At 42.5% G+C, this 13,121-nt stretch overlaps 1 protein-coding gene across 1 annotated transcript in view; it reads left to right on the top strand.

The window, feature by feature from the left end:
• The first annotated feature begins 2,240 nt into the window (after positions 1-2,240).
• Positions 2,241-13,121, top strand: part of LOC124795867 (mucin-17-like) — a 423,417-nt gene continuing 412,536 nt past the window's right edge. Inside the window, exon 1 of the mRNA XM_047259949.1 lies at positions 2,241-2,400. Coding sequence (XP_047115905.1) covers positions 2,370-2,400 — 31 coding nt within the window. The 5' untranslated portion in view covers positions 2,241-2,369. The remainder of the gene's footprint in view (positions 2,401-13,121) is intronic.

Raw genomic sequence — 13,121 nt, forward strand, 5'->3', positions numbered from 1 at the left:
CTAAGGACATCACAAACATCCATGCCCGAGGCAGGATTCGAACCTGCGACCGTAGCGGTCTTGCGGTTCCAGACTGCAGCGCCTTTAACCGCACGGCCACTTCGGCCGGCGCACGCATCAATGCAAGAGGACGTGCTACTGGGTATTAGAGGTACCAATATGTACAGCAATCTGGACCACCATCTTCGAAGGTCTAGCTGTATGGTGGTGCAACATGCAATGTGTGGTTTTCATGAGCAATAAAAAGGGCGGAAACGATGTTTATGTTGATCTCTGTTCCAATTTTCTGGAAAGGTTCCGGAACTCTCGGAACCGAGGTGATGGAAACTTTTTTTGATGTGTGTATTAGAATTTTATTGAGTCCTGGACTTTCAAGCAGACAGCACAAATATTGCACAAGCTGTCGAGGTATGGATCGATCTTTTAGGAAGTCCTGATACGGAGCCCAAGAAGAACGCAATAGAAAACGACAGGAACAAACTCTGTCTTGCTAATATGTTTCACTTCCTTGGTAATATGTTAGATCCAAGATTCAGACGAAGACGGTTAACTGTTGAACAAGACGAAAGTGCGGAAAACTAGTTCATAGAGCTGTATCCAGAGTGTTCTGCAAGTGTCACGTCTTTCAGGACCCCTTATTGTGTCTTCTCGTGAAATTGTAACACATTTCCATCCAAAAAAATGATGGAAGCTAATAGCACCGAAAATAGCAAAAAAAGGGGAGAATTTATTACTTTTGGGAAAAGCCTCATTTCTCTCTCTGCCAGCACTGCATCCACTGAGAGAATTTTGGCTTGTTTGATCTAAATTAAGGTATGAGTTAAGATAGAAAAGAGCCGAAAAGTTAGTGAAGATCTTTAAATTCCTGCACGCTTTCAAAAAGAACTAAATTGTACTTTACAGCCATTACATCAAGTTAAAGTTTTTTTTCAGGAAGTTAAATGTTGTTTAACTCTGTTTCTTATGTTGTTAGAAAAGTTAAAACACAAAATAAATAAAATAAATTCTTGTGACAGTAAATAGTTGCGTTTTTAATTTCTGTAAGTTTAGCTATGTAATATTTTGTACGTTAATTAAATTTTAATCATTAAATTTAGTTGTGTTTTATTCGATCTTTTGGCAGTTTTTTAAATTTCTTAGCCCTTACAGTTTCTTTTGGTTTGGTTAAGTTACAAACACCCCAATAAAAAGTGAAAGACTTATAGATAATAAATTATGCAAGATGACTACAAAAATGAAGATATCTGAAGTACGATGGTTCAGGCAAATAAAGGTCTCTTCAGTAAAAGAGTGGTACTGGTAGACAAAAGTAACTTGGTACTACCGAAAAATTTTCTGAAAGTATACTGTAGTATAAGGAATGTGGAAGTGCAGTGTGAAGTATGAGAACTGAGGAGTAGAAAAGAGAGGAAGTATTTTAAAAGTGATATTATCGAGGAATGTTAAAATGAAATTGAAATATAAGAAACGAAATGAAGAGGTACTGAGAATAACACTCAAGGGAAGCAGTCGATGAGAACTCTTACCTGCAGAAAGGGAAACAATGTAGAGAAGCGTTAAAATACCGTTTTAAGAAGTCTAAATTTCAAGAACATCCGCTGCCCCAGAAGATCGCTGTATCAGAACCTCTATTTTTGTAAATCAAGCACTATCGTTTGGTATTTTCGTCAAATTTTGTAAGCTGGTCAGATGCTTGATTACTAAGATTGCCTTCACTGTAACCTAAGTGCAGAACTGGGATTAATGCAAAAAATAAAAAAAAATAAATAAAAAAAGTGTACAGCCTATGTACAAACAAGTGTAAATATGAACTTCGAAATTAATGTAATAATTCAGATATAGACTACATTGAAAGGATTAACACCTTGCACATTGTTTATTGCGCAGCCACGAATCCCAAAACTAGAGAATAAGGCTGGATGAATTAAGAGATTCGCATGAAACGTAATGTTTAAAAGGCAACGGAAAGTAATGGGATTCAACCACAGAGCCACTACGAGCAGCAAAAGAGTTCAAATTTACGGTCTCCAAATAATTAGAGGGTACCCGCTCTCCAGCTTAACGTTTTGGGGTTTCCGATTTGCGTTGCATTGTTTCGCCATGATTGGCGTCGATACTAGAGCGTCAGCAGCGCTCCGTGCGGCCGCCGGCGCGAACTACGGTGGCTCGCAGAGAGGGGGCGTGGCGGCTGCCGCGGTGGTGGGGAGTCAGCGGCGCGGAGCTCAGTCGGTGTGCAAACGGGCTACCAGCCGGCAGCGGGGCTAAGCTTGCTGCGAGTGCGTGAGTGCGTGTGTGTCGTGCCGGGGCACCTAGTGAGACCAGGCTGGCGATGTGAACACGTCTCTTTACGGACAGTCGCCGGCAACGACATGGGCTGCGTTCAGTCCTACTTCAGAAAGGGTTCGTATGATGTCTACGAAGGTAGCGTATCAACTCTCAGGAAATTCAGGGTTTTGCGCAGTCCGGTCGCATCTCTTTTTTTCCCTGCATGCAGTTTATTTCTAGCCACTTATTTTTTTTGTACAGTTTTTCTTTTTGTAGTGCCGACCTTGCTGCACGCACAAATACCGTTCACAACACTTTCGACAGTCCTCGGTTCGAGTTCTGTGTAGTCCACAGTCTCTAGAGCACGCGTGTGTTACTTGTGGAGAATAATGCAGCGCCTTACGGACTTCTTTGATGAAAAACTTATCACTGAATTGTGTCGCACGTGCCCTTGTAACAGTGCAGTTAACGTAACGGGGAACACTGACAGACAAAAATACTTATTGGCATTTGATATAGTACGATTAGAAGGTATAGGCCTACAATAATACCTAAGGATCTCAAATCTACAGAGTTTAACAATCTCTTTACTTATCTATCGCGCAGCAGTTTCATATCGTGCTCTGTTGACAACGGTATTCAGGTTTAATTGTTTCAAAGGCGATGAAGCAATCGTATATTAATGAGCCACGTTTATTATATTTGTTTATTTTCCGCACTGCTCGAACACAGTAAATTTTACCACAGAAATTTTTGTACTGAGAAGTGCGCATCTAAATATTTGACGTGAACTGTGAATGAAATGAGAGAAACAGTTACATGTACGTAGCGGCAAAAAGCCTGTGAACAATATGAAATTGTGCCATGCAAAGTACGAGAGTATGGAGGATCGACCGCTAAAGTAGAAGTTGTTGTAGAACTTGACTCCACACGCAATCTGTTGATACGTGAGATGGGTACTGCTAGGTTAGAGGAAGGTGATTTGTTGGAAAATCGAAAGTACATTTTCTAAAAAGAACCGAGATCACATCGCTGCTCTGTTAGGAATGGGCAGTAATTCCTTAATTCCAAAGATATGGTTTAGAAGCTATAGCATGATAAATGTTACGTTCGATGTTGTGACAGGTTTAGTCTTTTCTAAAGCACGGTTTCTCATGTATCTAAAGTCGATTTGTTTATTTAAGTACCGTAATTACGCTAATAGCGTCTATATACGTTACTCGGTGACATTACTGGCTTGCCTAGCCACGTCTTTATCCCGAACGGAAGGAGATAGGTAGTCATAGAAATGCTGGCATAAGTTTTTGCTCCACCCCTGTACTTTTTTTACCCTGCGATTGGTCCACCTTTCCTACATTGTATACGGCATCTTCTAGTCTTTATATTACCTCTACGCCTCATTACTATGGGGAGATGAAGATAGAATCACTCCGTATTACAGCTCGTTTAATATATGTTACCTAGATAAACTTGGATTTCGTGTTTCTTCTCCAGCTACAGCATAATGCGAAGTTGTGACTTTGCTCCAAATTCTCTTTTCTTGTTAAGAGGAATCACTAGTTGTGTCTAGTGGCAAGTATACGAACAAGGAGGAAAATAGGGGGATCTGGTTGGGTAACTATTAATACAGACTAGAATACAATGGTATTTTACATATTTCGGCGTTCACGTAAAAGAATGGAACTCTCCGAATGCATAAATTGTATTAGAAACGCTGAACAAGGGAGGCACATACTGCACACTCTCAGCCACGGGGGCGGTGCCAGGCGGTAATCTTGCGGGCAACTGAAATTATAGAATGTTTTCTTTCTGTTGCATAGTGGAACATAAATCAAAATATGTAACACAGCTGGGGCATAATATGTTCCTGTTTAAAATACACTCCTGGAAATTGAAATAAGAACACCGTGAATTCATTGTCCCAGGAAGGGGAAACTTTATTGACACATTCCTGGGGTCAGATACATCACATGATCACACTGACAGAACCACAGGCACATAGACACAGGCAACAGAGCATGCACAATGTCGGCACTAGTACAGTGTATATCCACCTTTCGCAGCAATGCAGGCTGCTATTCTCCCATGGAGACGATCGTAGAGATGCTGGATGTAGTCCTGTGGAACGGCTTGCCATGCCATTTCCACTTGGCGCCTCAGTTGGACCAGCGTTCGTGCTGGACGTGCAGACCGCGTGAGACGACGCTTCATCCAGTCCCAAACATGCTCAATGGGGGACAGATCCGGAGATCTTGCTGGCCAGGGTAGTTGACTTACACCTTCTAGAGCACGTTGGGTGGCACGGGATACATGCGGACGTGCATTGTCCTGTTGGAACAGCAAGTTCCCTTGCCGGTCTAGGAATGGTAGAACGATGGGTTCGATGACGGTTTGGATGTACCGTGCACTATTCAGTGTCCCCTCGACGATCACCAGTGGTGTACGGCCAGTGTAGGAGATCGCTCCCCACACCATGATGCCGGGTGTTGGCCCTGTGTGCCTCGGTCGTATGCAGTCCTGATTGTGGTGCTCACCTGCACGGCGCCAAACACGCATACGCCCATCATTGGCACCAAGGCAGAAGCGACTCTCATCGCTGAAGACGACACGTCTCCATTCGTCCCTCCATTCACGCCTGTCGCGACACCACTGGAGGCGGGCTGCACGATGTTGGGGCGTGAGCGGAAGACCGCCTAACGGTGTGCGGGACCGTAGCCCAGCTCCATGGAGACGGTTGCGAATGGTCCTCGCCGATACCCCAGGAGCAACAGTGTCCCTAATTTGCTGGGAAGTGGCGGTGCGGTCCCCTACGGCACTGTGTAGGATCCTACGGTCTTGGCGTGCATCCGTGCGTCGCTGCGGTCCGATCCCAGGTCGACGGGCACGTGCACCTTCCGCCGACCACTGGCGACAACATCGATGTACTGTGGAGACCTCACGCCCCACGTGTTGAGCAATTCGACGGTACGTCCACCCGGCCTCCCGCATGCCCACTATACGCCCTCGCTCAAAGTCCGTCAACTGCACATACGGTTCACGTCCACGCTGTCGCGGCATGCTACCAGTGTTAAAGACGGCGATGGAGCTCCGTATGCCACGGCAAACTGGCTGACACTGACGGCGGCGGTGCACAAATGCTGTGCAGCTAGCGCCATTCGACGGCCAACACCGCGGTTCCTGGTGTGTCCGCTGTGCCGTGCGTGTGATCATTGCTTGTACAGCCCTCTCGCAGTGTTCGGAGCAAGTATGGTGGGTCTGACACACCGGTGTCAATGTGTTCTTTTTTCCATTTCCAGGAGTGTAGTTTCGGGAAGATTTTGGTATAATTTTGTTAAACTATGACTACGTGAACGTAGAATGAATTCGAAAATACACATTAAAGGTAACTCGACATTATCGAGAGTGTATCCAGTAATAATACAGGATGGATCATAATTAATAGTGGAAACTGACACAGATGAAAGTATACGACAATGGAAGTAGAAACATCGCCGTAAACATGGGTCCGAAAGCTAGCCATTTGCGAAATAACAACACATGTGTGGCTACTAGCTGCTTCTGACTTCAGTATTAAACCTTAACTTACTTTTTACAAACGTATTTGGAATGTAAACTTGTCTATTAAGTTTTCATATAATTGGGCTCATAATTGGAGAATATGGCAGATGCATGGTTCAAATGGCTCTAAGCACTATGGGACTTAACATCTGAGGTCATCAGTCCCCTAGAACTTAGAACTACTTAAACGTAACTAACCTAAGGACATCACACACATCCATGCCCGAGGCAGGATTCGAACCTGCGACCGTAGCGGTCGCGCGGGTCCGGACTGAGCGCCTAGAACCGCTAGACCACCGCGGCCGGCACAGATGCATGATGGGCCCCGGCAAGATGATGTGAGACGACTTCTATCGCGTCAATGTGGTCCAAGATGGATAGGTCGACCAGTACCTATACCGCGGCTTCCAAGATCATCTGACCTGAGACAAGTGGGTTGTTCTATCTGAGGTCATCTCAGAAGTGAAGTATACGAAACTCCCGTTGATGAAATTGAAGCACTGGAGCAGTCTTACAAAGTACGTGGAAGAATGAGTGCAGTATTGTATCCAAGTGGAAAGACGACCGGTGGAACACCTACTTTAGTGTACAGAGGTAATATGTTGAATCGATGTTTCTTGTTAAGGCAGACCACCGACGAAATTTGGTTACAATTAGAGGGGGCATAATCGAAAAGTTGTTAACTGAAATAATTTACACTAACTAGGACAATGAAGTCGCAACCCACAATCTCGATTACATCGTGAAAGACTGGTTTGCAGACTCATGTACTCAGGAATGTTTTTGCTTTTACTATCGTATATTTTCACCTGTGGCAGTATTCACAATTAATCATGGTACACACTGCAAATCCAGTTCGAGACTTGGCACCTGAAATGTTCCATTGGTAGAGTCAGTACGGAGTATTTGCGACGAAAGAGCTCTGCATAAATAGCACACATGTGTTTATTCTAGAAGGTGAGTAGCTTCAGTGACGAACACATGGTGTATATTCAGCAAAATTTGTACTGAAATTAGCTGCAGAATATATTCCAATCACGTGCCACAACCTTCCTCATAAAATCTATAAAGCGACATTAACGGCTGTCATCTGATTGTAATTTGGGCTCTCAACAGCAGTACTGACGGAAGAAAGATTGGGGTTTAACGCACAGGTGACGAGATCATTACAGAGGGAGTACCAGCTAGTGGAAGGAAAACGGTCGCACCCTTTTCAAGGCAAGCATCCCGGCTTACATGTCTTACAAGTGACAGAGCTTTGAACTATGAAACTTGTAAATTTTGCAATACTAACCTTTCACTCATGGATTCACCACATATGCGTTCAACACATATTGAACACACCTCCTCCTCCTACCCCACCTCTGTGCAACCTCTTCCCCCCTCTGTCTGTCCACCTCATCTTCCCACTTCTACCTGTGGATCTCCTCCTCCTCATTCTCTCTGTCTCTTTTTGTACATTTCCTCCAACCCCTGTTTGTGATTATGGCTTCCTCCCCCTTCCCTCCAACCATGTCTTCCTCCCTCCCTCTCTTTCCATCTCTACCTACCCTGTCTTCCTTTTGCAGCTATCCACCAGCCATCGACACCTTCCACCTGCCTCAAGCATCTCTCCCTCTCTTAGTCCATTCCCTTCTCCACCTCGTTATGTCTCTCTCCACCTCCATGCATCTCAACCTGTGCCCAGCCATGTTCATCAGCGCATGTAGCGACTCCAGTACAGATCAATAAAGCAGGCCAATACTACACTCACAACATGCCTGTCACGCAGGGCAGATTTCACATCACGGTCTTGAAAATCATTGATTTGCAACTGACTTACAGCTCACCATACAAAGCAGGTTGGTAAAGCAGGCCGATACTAGTTCAGCACAACATGCCTATCATATAGGGCAGACTGCATGTTGGAGCCCATCAAAAACCATTTCTTGCTCCTGATATACAGGCTTCCCTGCAAAGCAGGTTTATTTAACATGCTGACACTGTTCCTACACAACATACCTATCATACAGGGCAACCTGTACTCTGGGGTCTGGAAAAAAACGCGCTTTTGCCCATATCTACGCTACTATTGGAATTTGGAGGTTATAACCTCCACAGTACTGATATTTGTTAGGCCTTCTGTTTATTTTCCAAATTTGGTTAAAATCGGTCTAGGGCTTTGGGAGGAGAGGAGATCCCAGACATACACTCTGCATTATATATATATATATATATATATATATATATATATATACATATATATATATATATATAAGCAGCATACACCAAATATATTCGCACACATATGCTTGCAAGGTGCCACGTAACTTCCCTGTCACAAACGAATACAGTAAGGTAGAAGTATGATAATCTACTTGATGAAGATGGCATGACCATCAAAATGCATAATGGTATTAAAATTAGATAAACATAGAAGTGACTGAAGCATTTTACCTATTGTAATTCTATGAATCTAATCAGTCACAAACTTTAACGAGAACTCTATTAGTGACAACGAGTTTGTATCTGGCAATGTTGCTTACATTAGAACCTTCGTTCCAGTTCGTTACATCTCTCCACACAGCTAAGCAGAGACGCTGTGCCCGACCTACTTAAACCAGTTTACAAACTCAAAAAGAAATTTTAGGATTTAAATGCTAAGAACCGGTATTAGAAATTGTATGTAGACGACTGTGTGGGCAAATATTTAAAGGCCAATAAAGACATTAAAAAAATGACCTACGGGAGTTCGCCAAGTCTTGTCTGTGGTATACAGATGGAATTCGGAGGGGATTACAAATCGCACGATTTTCATAAACGTGTCTCCACTGTCAAGTGTCTATGTATTTGATTCCAGTTCTTCAGTATGCATCCTTGTCATGAAGTGACCAGTTTGCTTTTTTTAAGAGACACCTGAAGCTAAACTGCATTTAAAGTACGTAGCTGCTAATGTAAAGTATGCAGCCTCTATTTGAGAAACGATGTTTGGGTGTGTAATATTTTGGGGATAAACTGCGAAACAAAATTATATGTGCATGATTGCAAACTTCCCGAGTCTTAACAGCGTGATGGCTCTTGTTGTCGTTCATTTACAAAGTCAGAAAGGGAGTGTTCGAATTGCGGTATACTACATGAAGCTGCTCTGTCGAAATCGATCACTACAGAATCGGCAAGTATAGTAACTGGAGGGTAATGCTCAGTAGTGAGTCATGAACGGGCCTTCATTTCCGAGAGAAGAGACATCACCGAACTATTTCGCGCTAGAGAAACCTTGAGAGAGGTAACATGTTCACTCGACTTCCGGCGCGTGACTCGTACGCTCTGCAATTCTGTTTCACCGAGTAAGAAGCTTAACGGTTGAGACATTGGAGTTGCGGTTACAATCCCAACCGGCCATCCAGGTGTAGGTTTTCTGTAGTTTTCCTAAATATCTTACAGCAAATGCTGTGACTGTTCCTTCGAAAAGGCCACGGCCGATTTTCTCGCCCATCTTTCAAGCTGTTTTATAAATTGACATCGAATGAGACACTAACCACCATTAAAACATAACGTAATTTTGAAATGAAATTCAAACTGATTTGAGACTGCTTGTTTAATAGGAAACCTTGTGAAATTCCTATAATAACAGGGAGAGGACCTCAGCGGTGGAGTCGGCTTTTTGAAATCATCTATACAGTGATGTAGGTAAAGGTCCTAGGTATCACATCCAGCAGCTTTTCAGCTTGGTGTGCTCTCGTTTGCGAGTAATCTACGAAATATAATCAGAGTTTCGCGTAATGTTCCGCAGCTTTATAAAAGGGATGTTTAACAGACTGGTTGTGCAAATGTAGCGGTAAAGGACAGGCCTCACATGCAAAATGTTGTGGGTTCGAATCTTGATAGGTGCTTCGAAATGTTTGCTTTTAAATTTTTATCGAAATAACTATGAGCATTATTTTCATTCAATTAATTGGGTTGAATGTAATCTTTTGGTTGATATTATTTTGTCACATCATTTAATCACCGTATTAACTTTTTCATTTGCTCTTATTTTTTCTTTCTGTCATTCGTTGTCCACTTGGAATTTTTGTGCATGTGAATTTAATTATTTTCATTTATTTATCGTAATATTTAAACATTTGAAACATCCAATGCGTTGGTTATAAAATGAAAGACGACGCAGTCTATTTATAATGACTGTGTAGTGGTGACAAAAATATGTTTTTTGTTACAAGATTTACATTTTTTTGGATGGAAATCGTCGTACGAGCATTTAAAACATAAATCGTTATTGCACCGTGGACAAAGTAATGCGGATAGAGATTTAAATGAAAGAAGAAATTGTAAATAAAATGAAATTCGAGCAAAACGAGAATCTAGAATAATGAATGCAGTAACATGGACTAAAACATATGATGGTAAAACGGAAGAAATTAAATTGATGTTCATACTTAAAAATAAATAAAATAACATGAACAAAGATTCCAAGTGGAAAATGAATGACAGGAAGAAAAATGAGAGCAGATGAAAAAGTTAATATGGTGATTAACATGATGTAAAAAAGGAATAGAAATAAAAAGGTCCATTTAACCCAATTAATTGAATAAAAATAATGACTGTAATCATTTTGATGAAAAATTTTTAAAAAAATTCGAAGTATCTATCAAGATTCAAACCCACAACATTTTGCATGCGAGGCCTGTACCTTAACCACAATGCTGCAAAACCAGTCTGTTACATATTCCTTTTGTAATACTTCAGAGCATCATGTGAAATTTCGAAATTTTTTTCGTCGATTACTCGCAAACGAAGGACCACCAGGTTTAATGGCTGCAATGTGTGATAGACGTTTTAAAAAGAAGTCTGACCAGTGGAGACGTCTCCATGTGCATTAATTTAGCGAAATATTAGCAGCGAGAGTTTCTTCTCTTTGTCCACTCTGTTAGGGTTTTTAGATACCTTTGATATTTATGTTTGTTATTTTAATGAAGCTGTACGAGAGTAATAACCTTAGTTTTCTCATTTAATTGAGATTCCATAGGACTAGCAGCGCTTCTAGTGGGCGATTAGTCCTAATTTAACTATAGCTCATTGCTGGACAAACGAGAACAATTATCAATTCAGAAATAATGTGATTAGTAATCACAGCTTGGAATACGGTCTGTAACGTATATGCTGAGAAAATTTGTTAGCTGTAACGCTGATCCATCAACGTTAATCCCGACGTATCCAGTAGTGATTCTGAAGCTATAGCATACGAGTTCTTTTTTTTCCGAGATCCGATCGATCGCGAAATGGAAACCATTGGGGTTTAACGACCTACTGCTCCAGCTGACTGAGTACCCATGGGTAGATCAGTCTAGTTAATCTTTTGAAAATCTATAATTTGTTTATTTACACTCACTTTTCCTTCGCTGAATAAGCACTTTTAATAAAAATTTGGCGGCTCTGAGAAGATGTAACGCAGTTATCATGCGCCACCATCTCTATTCTTGACAATGTCCTAAATCCATCGAGGACGGTAGCCCATAAGTTCCTTCAGGCATTTCGTATTAGACTAATTGAGTCCCAGACACTTTCTAGGGGATGAAAATTGGATGATTTAGCATGCCAGTCAAGATCAATGTTCTGCAAAGCAGTACAGTATGTGTGAAGCCCTGTGAATATGGCTGCTGTTATCTTGGAAGATTGAAGTGTCCAAACACAGTCACCATGAAGGTGTAGCAGTAAGAGCGACACTTGGTCACCAAGAATGTAGAAATAAACATACGGATTGATGGGCCCCAAGGGATCCCATAAGTTTCTTCAGGCATTTAGTATCAGACTAACGCTTGAATCCCACACATTTTCTATGGGATGAAAATTGGGTGATTTAGCATGCCGGTCAAAGTTAGTGTTCTGTTAAAGTGGTACTGTATGTGTGAAGCCCTGTGAATATGGCTGCTGCTATCTTGGAAGATTGAAATGTCCAAACACAGTCATCATGAAGGAGTATCAGAAAGAGCAACACTTGGTCACCAAGAATGTAGAAATAAACATAAGGATTGATATTCCCCAAGGGAGCCCATACGTTTCTTCAGGAATTTCGTATCAGACTAAAGCATGAGTTCCAGACGCTTTCTAGGGGATGAAAATTGGGTGATTTAGCATGCCAGCCAAGATTAGTGTTCTGTAAAGCAGTACAGTATGTGTGGAGCCCTGTGAATATGGCTGGTGTTATCTTGGAAGATTGAAGTGTCCAAACACAGGCATCATGAAGATGTAGCAGAAAGACCAACACTTGGTCACCAAGAATGTAGAAATAAACATAAGGATTGATTGTCCCTAAGTCTTGGTAGCCCCAGAATATCACAGAAGCATTCCGGCATCTACATCTACAAAGATACTCCGCAAGCCGCCGTACGGTGCGTGGCGGAGGGTGCCCTCCTGCAGTTCCACTCGTAAATAGAGCGAGGGAAAAACGACTGTCTGTACGCCCCTTATCTTCCTGGTCCTTACGCGCGATGTATGTTGGTGGGAGCAGAATCGTTCGACAGTCAGCTTCAAATGCCAGTTCTGTAGATTTTCTCAATAGTGTTTCCCGAAAAGAACGCCGCCTTCCTTCTAGGGATTCCCGTTTCAGTTCCCGAAGGATCTTCGTAACACTCATGTGCTGTTCGAATCTACTGGTAACAAATCTAGCCGGCCGCCTCTGAATTGCTCCGATGTCTTCCTTCAATCCTACCTGGTACGGATGCCAAACAGTCGAGCAGTACCCAGGAGTAGATCGCACCAGCGTCCTAAATGCGGTCACCTTTACAAGTGACCCACTCGTTCCTAAGATTCTTCCAATAAATCGAAGTCGACTATTTGCCTTCCCTACCACAGTTTTCACTTTCTCGTTCCACCTAATATCGCTTTCCAGCGTTACGCCCAGATATTAAACGACTTCACTGTTTCAAGCAGGACATTAGTAATACGGTATCCGAGCATTACAGGCTTATTGTTCCTACGCATTGACTTACATTCTTCCACATTCAGGGCTAGCTGCCATTCATCACACCAGCTGTAACTTTTGTCTAAGTCGTCTTGTATCTTCCTGCAGTCACTCAACTTCGACACCTTACCGTACACCACGGTATCATCCGCAAACAATCGCAGATTGCTTCCCATCTTGTCCGCCAAATCATTTATGTATATAAAGTACAAGAACGGTCCTATTGCACTTCCTTTGGGCACTCCAGACGATACCCTTATCTCTGATGAACACTCGCCGTCGAGGACAACATGCTGGGTTCTATTATTCAAGAAGTCTTCGAGCCGCTCATATATCTGAAAACTTATTCCACATGCTCGAG

Source organism: Schistocerca piceifrons, chromosome 4 (genome assembly GCF_021461385.2).
Source record: "Schistocerca piceifrons isolate TAMUIC-IGC-003096 chromosome 4, iqSchPice1.1, whole genome shotgun sequence".
NCBI classification, from domain to species: Eukaryota; Metazoa; Arthropoda; class Insecta; order Orthoptera; family Acrididae; genus Schistocerca; species Schistocerca piceifrons.